General features: G+C 36.5%; 1 protein-coding gene across 4 annotated transcripts in view; it reads left to right on the top strand.

Moving 5' to 3' along the window:
* Positions 1–13,787, top strand: part of Vta1 (vesicle trafficking 1) — a 49,014-nt gene that overhangs the window by 11,709 nt on the left and 23,518 nt on the right. For 2 of the 4 annotated variants that reach the window (XM_038340353.1, XM_038340354.1), the window contains 3 exons: positions 5,735–5,829; positions 8,741–8,868; positions 9,600–9,675. In XM_038340353.1, coding sequence (XP_038196281.1) covers positions 5,735–5,829; positions 8,741–8,868; positions 9,600–9,675 — 299 coding nt within the window. Of the gene's footprint in view, positions 1–4,836; positions 4,894–5,734; positions 5,830–8,740; positions 8,869–9,599; positions 9,676–13,787 lie in introns of all 4 variants that reach the window. The other 2 variants (XM_038340352.1, XM_038340355.1) reach the window with 2 other exon arrangements.

Below are 13,787 nucleotides of genomic sequence, written 5' to 3'. Positions count from 1 at the left end.
AAATTTTGTATTTACATGTTAAACGTTTTTACACTTCTCTTGGATAAGCAAGACCTGTTAGAACATTTATTTTCAGAGTCTGTGGAACTTTGAATAATGCATACCTTCATGATTAGTGAATGTTTGTCTCCTGAATGCCTCACATTAAATTAAAGTTAGTTTGGAAAGTACTTAATCCTTTTGCAAACATACCTTATTACTCATCATCAAATAATATTTATTCATGAAAACAAACAAAAAGAGACCATAAATTTGAAAAAGAGCTGGGATGGAGGTGCACAGGGAAGTGGGAAAATGGTGTAATTATATTATAATCTCAAAAAAATAAAAACTATCCATCCAATAAAGAAATTCCAATATGAAATATTTTCTTGTTGGCAACTTTAGCTACACATGCATTTGTTCTACCTGTGTTACAGATTAACGTTCATATTTCTGTCTCTACAATGAATTGCTTGTGTCAAATAGCTCTGCGTGAAACTGGTCCTTTTTTTCCTCCCACATGGCTGCAGATATTTTTTTAATTTTCATAAAGAGTTTAAAGGTCTTATTTTTATTAGTATTAAAGAATGTATCTTCTATTACACTTTACAAACTTCAAATTGTAAGCCACATAAGTGGTTTATCACCTGCTGTGCCTGAACCTGAATCTACTGCTGTTTCAGCCAGCAACTGTGGCTCCTCAGTTATTGGCTAACTTCTCAGGCAGTAGCTGGGCAGGACTTCTAAATCCCACCAGACCTACCTCCTGCTGCCACCACCAAATGTAGTTTTTAACTAAATCTCTATCATTCTGTTCACCAGTACAGAAAGAGGCTGGGGTGAAAACATGCTAGCTCAGAGAGGTTGAGGAGCAACTAGCTGACCTCCCCTCTTCATTGGTGTCTCAGAGTCTCTTCTACCTCTAAAACCAAAAGGACCACCACACTCAAAGTCCCTCCCTACTACTTTCTGCGCATCTCTCTGTTTTCCAACCTCCCTCTGACTTTCTATGATTACTTTCTGTCAACTAGTTGCTGGTTCCACCTCCTGATCCAAGATTGATTGTGTTTAATTAATGCAAATACACACTCAGAGTTCACAGTGTGATCATATATCTCACAACACATAACCAGTACAGAAGTGTCAATTCAGAATTTGAGAGGATCTAATTGTTATGTTAAGGATCTTACTATATAATAATGTCTTTACAATACAGAGTAATAGATAGATAGATAGGTAGGTAGATAGATAGATAGATAGATAGATAGATAGATAGATAGATAGATAGATGATAGACAGACAGACATACAGACAGACAGACAGACAGACACACAAATGAAGGGGGCACAGTTTAGGTCATGTCCATAAATATTATGATACTGTGTTTCTAGTGTTCCTGAAGAATGAGAATCTGGATGATAGTGCTGAAGTATAAACAATATTATTTTTCCTTCAGAGGAAACAGATAAACATTTCTCTATATATATTGTATCTTTCCTTCAGAGGAAATGGATGCACATTTTTCTATATATTGTAAATAACAGAAGCTAAATAAGGTCCTTAAATCTTTCACATGACAATAAATCATGTATGGTAGCAAGAAAGTGCTGACTTAATTTTCCACTCGTTTCCTTGGGGCTGTTATTAGAAGACAAGGTAAGTCTAGGAATCAACGTCACTCCTTCTCTACCTGGGCTTTAACTGTGTCAGATAGTCACTTGTTCTCCAAGTTGGTCTAAATCGCTAACTGTTGTCCTTGAATGGTGACCTAAGGTAATGTCCGCTGTCCATACTATGAGAGAAGATTAGAAAAGGCACACAGAAGTGAAACTGTCATGTTATCTTGCCACACATTATCATCTTATACTGACCGGTATCTCCGCAGTGATCAGTTAATTAATGTGTGCTAAATTTTGTGTGTATTTGTAGATGTCCATGTTTTAAAGAGATTAAAATGTGTTTAAAATAAAGCTTGGCATTTGGGGAAAGTACATTTTAAGTTTATTTGAGATTAACAGTCATGACAGTTTGCCAGCAGTCTATGCTGCTTTCCTACAAATATAGAGAAAGGGGGTAGTTAAATATATATTTGAGTATGTTTTTGCCAGGGGGCTGTAATAAAAAGATTTACAGGTAGAAGTATAGTCACATATGATGGTCACATAGAAAAGTATATTGTAGACAGATATCTGAGTTACTGTTCTATTGCTATGAAAAGACACCATGACCAAAAAACTTATTTTTTTAAAAAAGCATTTAATTGGGAGCTTACTTAACATTTTCAGAGGGAGAATCTGTGACCATCGTGGTGGTGGTGGTGGTGGTGGTGGTGATAGCGGTGGTGGCAGCAAATAGGTAGGCATGGTAATGAAGCAGTATCTGAGAGCTTACATCTTATCAGCAAGTTAGAGGCAGAGAGAAAAGTTAGGAATGTTATTGGCTTTTGAAATCAGAGCCTGCTCCCAGTGACATACTTCCTCCAATAAGGCCGCAACTCCAACAAGGCTACACCTCTTAGTCTTCCCAAACAATCCACCAACTGAGGTGTACATCTTAAAATCTTTGAGCCTATGAGAAGATTCTTATTCAAGTCACCACTACAGGCATGGTGACATGGCTCTCTAGCCCCAGCAGTTAGGAGGCTGAAGCACAGCAAATACCTGCAGGCTTAAAACTAGCATTAGGCTGCATAGTGAGTTCCAGGCCAGTCTGAGAGTCAGAGCAATACTCTTATCTCAAAAAGCCAAAAGAAAAATACATTGTAAAATTTAATCTGGTTACAGAGATAGCTGAAAGAAGACAGATTATAATTTAAATTGAAAAGGTGCTAATGAACTGGAAGCCTGTAGTTGTGCATATAGTTAAACATTAGAAGAACAGAGTATTGCATTCACGAGTTGTGCTTGATAGACAACTTCAGCTTCACATTAGCTTGTGATGGTAATTCATTTGTGGAATGGCAGTGTGAGCAGAACACATAATGCTTTAGAGGTCAGTAAGTTTGTCTCTGTTTATATTAGATTTAGATTATCTTGTTTATTGCAGAAAGAAACCTGAACTAATGAGCCAAGTAAAATAAGGATATGCTCCCTTGATTAAAATAGAGGCTTGCTAACAGTACACCTGCCAGTGTACATCTCTATGAAATTACAGGATCCCAAGTTCAAGGAGTTTCAGAGCTAGAATTGTGAAGGTTGCATATACTCCAAGGTGAATACTAGAGTTGAGTTACCAAGTAGTAGTAGTATTCTACATGGCAAGGAAGAAATGAAGAAGGTGAGATCCTTCCCTGACGTTATGGCTGTAAGGAGACTTTGCTGTCGTCTCTCCCAGCATTTCTGGCTCTGAGGTGTTAGTCTTGGTTATTGTACAGGCCATACTTTTGTTTTGAATGTTGCAAAATATAGTCTTTGACTGTATACATGTCTCCATAGCAAAAAGATGGGAAACAGGCATATGGGAAGGCACCTAGCAGTCTCTGCTACAGTAATAGGCATGTAATCAAGAAAGTTTCAGAAGTGTGTGAGATGGTCAAGGATAGACCCTGAGATCCACAGGCCATTGCAGATATGATAGCATTGGGTGTCAGAGGACATGAGCAGCCTGAAAGAGTTGAGAAGATTCTGGGGAAACATTACAAATTAGATAACAGCAGAACTCATAGAGGTAACTTGTAAGTCCCAAGATAGGTGGACTCTGAGGGAATAAAAATAATTATTATCTGAGGACTGCAATCCTGATCTCCTGAAGTGATAACAAGTTTGGGTTAGGACAGAGCAGGGGAACCAAGGGAACACTGGTAGGTGCTGATTATGAAGCAATATGGGCTAGATGGGTCTTTGAATAAGAAAGAATTCTGTCTGATCTCAAGTAAAGAACTAAGACTGGGATTATAGTTCATTAGTATTGTGTTAATTTAGCATTAGGCCCCTGTTTTAATCCCCACCTCTTCCTCCCCACCTTCAAGAAAACAAAAAAAAAAAAAAAGTTCTTCAAACCAGTTTGTTACAAAGAAAATCAGTTTAGTAGAAGATTTTAATTTTGATAGCTGTCCTAATCCATAAAGTAGAGTACCAATATATCTAGGAAATATGTAATATCATTAGGAAATGCAGCAAGATGCTACTTTCAATCCCCAGATTGACACAAGTTTTTGTTTAATATCAGCTTTTGTGAGTTTAACAGATACAGCTCTTGCATAGATTATAATTATAGAAGTAATTATATAGTGGTACTTTGTTTTAAAGCACACCTTAAAGTAGCTCTCAGAAATGGCACTTGAAATGCTACCTCTTGGTTCCCTCTTTCCCAATTTGTGAATTCATCCACTAGGAGGTGCCATAACACAGGACCAATTATAGCAGTTGAGAATTGCCCCAGTGTGCGTGCGTGTGCTGGAAGAACCCACGTATACTGTGAAAACACTAGTACTGCCATCTCCAGGATGTGCTGAGTTTGCAGAAGGGGGCGTTACATAGTTTTGTGTGTGTGTGTGTGTGTGTGTGTGTTCATCCCGTAGTCACCACCATAAACATTTCTAGTTCTCGGCAATGGAAAACTGTTGTTAAGGAGGTCTTCGCTTTAGTTTTTAGTTCGGTTTATCGCAGATGCTTTTATTAGTCTTTAAAGAGGTGTATTTATTTAAAGGACGAGCATACATTGAAATGACTGGAGCAGTTCTTATAAATCTTAGCTCAAGCCTCTATTGGCATCCTTGCCCAGGTTGACTATGAGCACCACTAATCTGGCACATCTTGGGCATTCTTTACATGGGTTGTATTTTGTCTTGTCTTGTCTTGTCTTTTTTACTTTAATGCTTTGACTCACAAGTTAAATTGTACATCCTTTTGACAGCAAAGAAGGCCTTCCTTGGAAAAGGTGTTAGCATACTGGTTCTCTTGCATTGTTTAGGTGAGATTTTTGTGGTAAAATACAGAATAAATGTAATTTTATTTTAAATTTATGTACGCTCTGAATTTCTTACTAGGTAAAAATATTTTAAATACTCAGTCTCTTAAAATTTTTAAAGTAAAAAAGTTCAGCTGCTTCCCATCTCACAAGATAGCATTTAAAAAGCCAGGAAACCAAACCAAAGGTGAAGCCTAGAGCCGAGAAAGCAGTGCTGTTGCGTGTTTCAACAGGGGAAGCATTAGACAAGAACTCTCAAGAATGTGAAACCTTGTGTTGTTTAGAGAACTGACAGATACTCCTCAACTTTCTCGATGTTCTGGAAAAGGCATGTAGGAAAAGACATGCTTAGCTGTTAAGTCCAAGGCTGCGAAGAATAAGACTGTCCACAAACCACTTGGTGGGAACAATAATGGTGTTTCCTTAATTTGTGTGCTTAGCAGAATGACTAGGTATTCTACTCAAAATATGTTGCAAAGGCTCTTGAGTCTCTGGGAGTTGGGAGGAGCCTGCAGTAAGCACACACTCCTGGTGTTCAGTCAGCAGTACTTACTTACCTCAAGAGCAACAATCATGGAAGTCCAGACACAAGGACCATGAGATCGATGTCATGGAACAAGGAAAATACCAGATTATAGAGCAGCTAAGGTTGATCAGAAAATGGTTGTGGACACTTTATCAACGATTAAAACTGTTCCCCCATCCAGTTTTATCCTAACAAATGGAATTTATCCTCATGAATGGATGCTATAAAGTTTATAATCATGGATATAATTAAATAACTGGTGGATACTTTTTAAATGTATAGAAATTTAAAAGCAACTTATTTTTCTTTTTTGTGTAGGTCGCTTATATGCTATGCAAACCGGAATGAAGATTGATAGTAAAACTCCTGAGTGTCGTAAATTTTTATCAAAGCTAATGGATCAGTTAGAAGCTGTAAGTTAACACTAATAACTTACTATCTGACTGGTTTAGATGGCATTTCATTTTGTGTTTTTGTGCATGTGTCTTCTGTCATTTCAGCCCTTCCCCTGGCAACACTTAGCAATATCGTTATACCTGAAGAAAACTCTTAATACTGAATGCAGGGGAGTTCCAGGTGTAAAGTAGGCTCAGTTATCATTGCATATGCATTATTCTTGATGGCTTTCTGCTCATCCTTTCTTACTTTCCTTCACATGGTCGTCTGGTTTACTGATCAAGGAATTCTTAAATGGCTCCTACTGGAATAAAGTGGGATATTTGGTGGAAGGAATCATGAAGGAGGTGTTCCAGTTGCTTATCCTCTTCACGGCAGGGCACACTCCTCTCCTGCTGGACAGAGGTGGATGAGAATGTCTCCCTCTTCACTGTGGGGAGCGGGAACGTTATAGGTTATTTGTGGGTAGATTAACAGAAAGTTGAGTTGTTTGGATTGAGTGTCACTGAATAAAGAATATAATGCCAACCATTTCTTGTCTTAGTAATCAAGGTCCACTCAGTGACCCTGTGCCCTACTATCCTGGTGTGATGGTTAGTTTATCTTGTCACTTGGTGCAATCTGAGTCACTAGGAAGAGGGGAATTCAGTTGAAGAATTGCTTTGATCAGATTAGCCTGTTGGCATGTCCATGGTAATTGGTGCAGCAGGTCTCAGCCCACTGTGGGTGATGCCATTCTAAGGCAGGTTGGCTTGAACTGAAAGAGCTACCTAAAAGCCAGAGAGCAAGCCAATAAACAATTCATTCACCATTTCTGCCCTGAGTTCCTGCCATGACTTCCCTTAATGATGGTCTGTGACCTGGAAGTGTAAACCAAATAAATCCTTCCCTTCCCTTCCTTAGTTTTTACCACAGCTACAGAAAAGCACACGAGACCACTTGTTTATCTCTCAAAGGCAGACAGATACAGTCGAACATCTGCTCCAAGTGTTCCTTTGATAGTTTGATAGCTGTGTGCTTGCCTCCTGGTTTTTTTGTTTGTTTGTTTTTTGTTTTTTTTTAAGGCATTTTTTTGTGTTTGGGAGGTTTGAGGGGGTTTTGTTTGTTCTGTTTTGGGTTTTTTTTTTAATTGGATCACTTGAATTATTTGGCTTAAAGAAACAAAAGTAATACATACTAAAATTAAACAATTTATGTTAACCCAGAACCTTTTAAGGTTTTCATTGTTTTGCTTTATTATTCCAAAGTTACTATTCAGATCAAAGGGCTAGATCAACATAGAACTTACAGCCTACAACAGCGTGGAACTTACAGCCTAGTTGTAATTGGCAGCCATAGATTAAGTGTCCTCTGTGACTGTCACTGTCTACTTACCCAGAGTCCCTGGTTTCTAATGCTGCTTGCATGGGTAGAAGGTGAATTAGAGCGCTGTTGTTTGCGGTGCTGCTGTGGAAGATGGACAGTAACTTTCATACATCACGGTGAATGTGTAAAGTTCTGCCTGTCACAGACATTTACACAGATTGTTTCTTCAGTACTAATTAATAACAGCTAAGATAAGAGCTTTAGACTAAGCAGAATTCAGTTCTTTACAAGGCATGCACTGACGACAAGTGAGGTCAAGTCAACAATTATGCATATCTATGATACAGTGTTTGCATTATACTTTTAAATCATTCAAATATGTCATGAGATACTTTTGCTTGAACATAAGAAGTAGCCTATTTTCACTAATTTTTAGGACTAAATCTGCTATTACAAATCAGCTTACAGGTTAAACACAGTAAATTGTGTTATATGGAAATTTAGGTGGATTTCTGCTATTATTTAGAGTAAGGTTAGGCAAAATTACCTTAAATTCCAACATTACGTATATCTCTTCTGGAGATTAAATTATTCTGTTTTAATTGTTAGCATTTTTACTTTGACTTTTAGGCAGTCCACGTGTATGTGTGTGTGTGTGTGAGGGGGGGGGAGACAGAGAAAGAGAGAGAGAGAGACAGAGAAAGAGAGAGAGAGTCTGTATGCATGTGAGTGTTCCCCATGTGTGCAGTGTCTAGAGATTCCATAAGAGGACATCAGATACCCCTGGTACTCAAGTGATAGATTTTTGTAAACCACTGTGTGGGTGCTGGGCACTAAACCTATGTCCTGTGCAAGAGCCACAAGTGCTCCTAACCCTGAACTGTTTTTCCAGCCAGCCTCTGATAAAAGCAATTTTAGTAATATGGTTGCCTAAATCTGATGTTCCTGAAAATAATTTTATTTCAGTTTAATGGTTCTAGACAAGCAAAAGAGAAACTACTTCAGTTTCAAACTATTTCAAATTACTATTTGTGTAGTGGAGGGATATGCAAACTGAAAATCTGCATAATTGTAAACTGCATTGACTTGGGCTATTATATGTGTCTAAGTTAATATAATCTGGTAATGAATTTGTCACTTTATTCCTCTCCTAGTTTGCTGTGAGCTCTCCTTTAAACACTCTGCTCTAGAGGCACTATTACAGACACAGTGATGCTCATAATTTTATTTTTATATATTTGATGCAAACTGAAATAGGTCAAAGTTAAATTTTAAATTATGTACTTGAGAAGTTTCTAGTTCCATTTTAGGGTACTTGTTAGTGGCTGGGTAATAGTTAGATGGATTTGATTCTTCACCAGGATACTTGGCAATGTTGTCTTTTATTTTTGGTTGTTTTCATCTTGAAAGCTCCACTGTACCTTTATGTTTTCATCCTTGTGAGGGAGTTGGGCTTTTGTTTGAGTACAGGAGGCTGTAGTAGAGCTATTTTATAAGATTTGCTGTTACAGTTTTTATTGAAATGAATGTGAAGTAATTTATTTAAAGTAATTATTAGAATTCTTCTTAAACGACCCTTCTGAGAACCCAAAATCATGAGCTATGTGTCTGATTTTATTTTAGCTTAAGAAACAGCTGGGAGATAATGAAGCTGTTACTCAAGAAATAGTTGGTTGTGCCCATTTGGAAAATTATGCTTTGAAAATGTTCTTGTATGCAGACAATGAGGATCGAGCGGGACGGTTTCACAAGTAAGTGAGGAAGGAAAATAAAATTGTTTTTATAAGTTTGGCTACTTTCTTACCAGAATTACCTAGTTTCCAGTTGAATACTTGTGTCCACCTGAGTATTGGTTTCTAAATTCTGGAACTGTAATGTACAGTGATTTTTTAGGTTACAAGAGTACTATTTATGTCAGACTTATTTCTCAGTACATTTGTCCCAGCTAGCCACTCATTACAGTTAGTGAAAAATCTGAGTTGATTTTAGTCAAAACAGATTTGTCCTGATGATGTCAATTTTTAAAGCATACCAGCCTAGCTGGGTGTGGTGGCACATAGCTATTTCAAGATAAGAAGATCATCAAAAACTCAAAGCTAACAGAGGCTACATCTAAGACACTGTCTCAAAAATTAAATCATACACAAAACAAGAAAGAGTACTAGCCAAATTAGATGACTGATTGGTCGCTATTATAGTATTTAAAACCGTAGAAATACATTGTTCTTTTATATAGATTCCAGTAATAGTTGACATTGCTAAATCAAACTTCATGGAAAAAAAAAAAAAAAACCTTATAGCAATTACTTAGGTCCAGTGTGTTAGATTTTTATGATGACAATAGCAATGGGCTCCCATTTGTGTTCTTGGAATAGACTTTATTTCAAGCGCTAATTTCAGTGTTTTTAAACATATTTTTATAGGTACTTGACTGCATTTCAGTATTTGTTTAATTTAAATTTGAGCACCTGTTCTCTTCCAGAAACATGATCAAGTCCTTCTACACCGCGAGCCTTTTAATCGATGTCATAACAGTATTTGGTGAGCTGACAGATGAGGTGAGTGTGCACCTGTCTCAGCTGACGAGGAGAGTGTTGCTTCCTACTGTTTTATCTCGTATTGTTTCTTCAGACCATCATGTCTGTCAGGAGTGTGAATGGAAGCAAAAACGGTCATTTTTCCAACTACATTTTGAAAGTCAAATGAAACAACACTTTACACATAGGGTAGGAATGCTTTGGAAGATACTTGACTTATCACTTAAAAAAGAAAAAGAAACAAGAAGGTAATGTAATTGTAAATACAGATGCTAAAAGAAAAAGGATGGAACAAAAGAAAAGCAGAAATAAAAAATGTTTATCAAAATCCTATCAATACCAATATTCACTTGACAAAGATGAAGATGGGGCAGGAGAAACAGCTCAGCAGTCAGGAGTACTAGCAGCCCTTCCTAAAGTAAAAGTGTACAAAAGGACATTCATGTCAGATACTAAGTCACCAAAAGCCAAGCAGCAATGCTAAGCAAAGTAGGCTTCTACATTTTACTGTCTCATATTACATGAGACTTTCCTAGCAGCCAGGAGTCAGTTCATGAAGAAAATGGTATAGACACAAATGTCTGTATACCACATAACAAGATTTTCAAATTATGTGAAATACTTAGCACAAAATGTTTAAAAATATGTAATTATAGTTAGGCTTTTTTTTTGTTTTTTTTTTTTGTTTGTTTGTTTGTTTGTTTTTCGAGACAGGGTTTCTCTGCAGCTTTAGAGCCTGTCCTGGAGCTAGCTCTTGTAGACTAGGCTGGTCTCGAACTCACAGAGATCCGCCTGCCTCTGCCTCCCGAGTGCTGGGATTAAAGGCGTGCGCCACCACCGCCCGGCTATAGTTAGAGATTTTAAAAACCTACTCAGTCACTGATTTAAAAAAGAAAAACACAACATACAATAAAACCAGTAGCTTTGACAATCACTAACCTCATCCAAACAGATACTGGCCCCTGAAATGTTTAGAACGAAGAAAAACCAGATCATTCCAACTGTGCTTGGTGAGAATGTTAGATGTTGTAACTACTTAGTGGAAAGAATTGGCAGGTTTTATAAAATTAAACATACTCCCACCTTTTCTACCAGCACTTCCTTTTCTGGTACTTATCCAAGAGAAATAAAAACTTATGTCTAGGAAAAGAGCTTACTCATTGGAAATTTATTCATAATAGCAAAATCTGAAAACAACTGAGATGTCTACATCTCAGAAATTGATAAGCAAAATTGTGGTGTTATTCAGTATGATACAGAATTGACATGTGATGTAGCCTAGAATGTGGATACATTTTGTAGAAATGTTCGTCAAAAGAATTAAATGGTATGCTTTGCATGTTTGCCTGTATATAATGTGTAGCTAATAGAAAAGTTCATTCTAATACAAAAAAAAAAAAAAACAGGAAAGAAAAGAAAAGTACTTTTAAGGACTTTTTTAGGAGGGCAAGGAAAATGGATTTGGAAAGGGCTATAAAGGAACATTATTAGTTAGAAATATGTATTTTGGGAGGAATATTATTTAGGCCAACATCTGTATCAAAATAAAAATTAATATGCATAACATTTATATATTACAAATTATATGTCAGCTTTATTGCAAAAATTTCAGTATTGAACTTTTTATAGGCTTATCTGGGGTAAGTTGGCAGTTATAAAGTGGCTTGCTCTACTCTGGGATTGAACAAATGGGTAAAGACAGAAGGAAGCAGGTTTTCACTGTGGTAGAAACTAAATGCAAGAGGAGAGAGAGAAGTATATTGTGTTGCAGAATTAGAGGATGTTACTTCATGCTTCTGAATACATTGGTTTATATATACACATTTATGCATATGTGTATATGTTGTGTTATGTATATAATTTGCATGTTTTCAAGAATATGTATTGACAATGTAATATGTGTAAAAAGCACATACTGCCTATTTCCTATTTCTCTCTACCAAGACTATCTAAAACAATGAAGTGCCAGTAGCAGAGAACACAGAATGCACATTCTAATACAGCACACCCTCAGTACCCGATTTTATAACAGAAACCAGTACTCTTATGAAAATGACTGAATCATAATTCAGGTCAGGAAAGAATTGCATTAGGTTAGACCTTCTTGTGCAAAAAGAAAAAAGAAAAATTCATAGTGTGGTCATAATCAAGAGACACAGGAGACACCTTAAAGGGGCCGCATTGTCTGTATAAAGAACAACTTCCTCTGGACATGGTGGCGCACACCTGTGATTCTGAATGTGGAACATGGAGGTAGGAAGCTGTCAAATTGGAGACCAACCTAAGCTATGTTTAGACCCTATCTCTAACTAAATACACTAGTAAGTAAATAAAGGAATAGGAGGAGAATGGAGAAGAAAAGTGTGGACATCAGCGCAAGTCTGATAACAGTGGACAATAACCTCTGTTCATAAATCATTGGGGCCATAGAATAAAATGAGTAAATAATGGAAGAACAGAGAAACTCTTTATAGCATTAAATACTATTCATTATCTCCCTTCAGATTAATTAACTGCTTCAAAGAGAGAAACAATAAAATTATAAGGAAAACACATGGACCTCTTTAACCAGGTTATGAAACCTGGCATCACTAGTATTGGAGCAAGCCAACATCACCATTATCCTATTCAGTATTAAATAGTTTTTGGCAGTGCTGTTCAAAATATGTGATGTGAACCAAACATGAAGAACCATCCAACAGATCTAATCAATAGACACTTTATAACTACGCTAGCAGTTTTTATGTCAGGCTCAGGAAAAAGTCTTTATCAGATTGAAAATAAATAGACGTGATTACTAGATATGACTAAATAATGCATGCTTCTTAGATTAGATCTTCTGCCTAGGGAGAAGTAACAGCAGGTGGACACGATGTTATGCTGTGGAGCAGATAGTACTGCTGTGTGTAAATACTCCTGATCTTGATGTCTGTGGTGTAGGAGATTGCCTTCCATCTGAGAAAAATGAATACAAGCTATGTGGAATATCTTGACTAGAAAAAATGTATCTACCTGTATATAATATAATATATACTGTTATTAAAACCTTCCCATAAGTTTAATGAAACTATATTATTATATACTTAACATCCATATGTTATTTGGAAATCTTAGCTAATTTGAACATACATAACAGTGCTGTGATAATAGAGTGGATAAATTATGTGTGGTACTTATTATTTAATTATTTTTTATGTAAATTCTGCTCTCTTTAAAATCTGTTTTGTGAGATTATGGTTGCTTTGAAAATTCTACAACTATAAAACTTTTGTCTAAACCTCTCAGGAAGTATCTGTAAAAGTAATTGGAAGAACTTCGCAATATAGTCATTATGAGAAAATATAGCTTGTGTCTCAAGTATTTCTCACTATATTTCATTGCTGCTGGTACTATATTGACGTCTGTTGCTTAACATACAACAATAGGTATCATACATATTTTAGGGACCAGAGGTAAATGCACTGTAGGCACTAAGAGATTATTAGTCTTTTGTTATCACTGCTTTAAAAATGTTCTGAAAGCTGTAAATTCCCTCTCAGGGGTTTTCTTTTTCTTTTTCCACTTCTCGTTTTTACTTGGGGATCTTACATATATCTTCGACATTATCCTCAACCCCAAGTCAGAATGTGTATTCAGGTTTAACAAAAAGTATTTACTACTACATTTTTATCATTGTGCTTGAGAAATTGAAGGTAGGAATAAGTAAGCAAGTTGATTTGAGGAAGGCTTTGCTGAGAATCAGGCAACATTTTAACAAATCCTTAAAGGCGATAAGGGAGAAAAATCACATACATAGTTCAGAAAGAGACAATTTTAGATGAAATTCATCCTTTTTATCAAGTTTTGTAATGATTCTGGAGCTAATATTGACTACACATCCATGATTGGGAGGTAGCAAGGGAAATTCTGTGACTGAATGGAAATTAAGAACAGTGAGAAAAATAGAAGATACTGAGGAGGGAGAATTCAGAATAATTTATAAGAATTGTCTTTATTTAAATTACTATTTTCCGGGTGGTAGACAAGGATTGAATAGGGAGAGTAGACATTAGATAGTCAATATGAGAGCTATTGCTTGTTGAGACCTGAATTTTCAGTGGTGGTTAAGTAGTTGGATGCTAAGAGGGAAGCTT

This window comes from Arvicola amphibius, chromosome 8 (assembly GCF_903992535.2).
Source record: "Arvicola amphibius chromosome 8, mArvAmp1.2, whole genome shotgun sequence".
Lineage (NCBI taxonomy): Eukaryota > Metazoa > Chordata > Mammalia > Rodentia > Cricetidae > Arvicola > Arvicola amphibius.
Note: the sequence above shows the minus strand (reverse complement) of the source record. Positions and strands in the feature narration are given on the sequence as shown.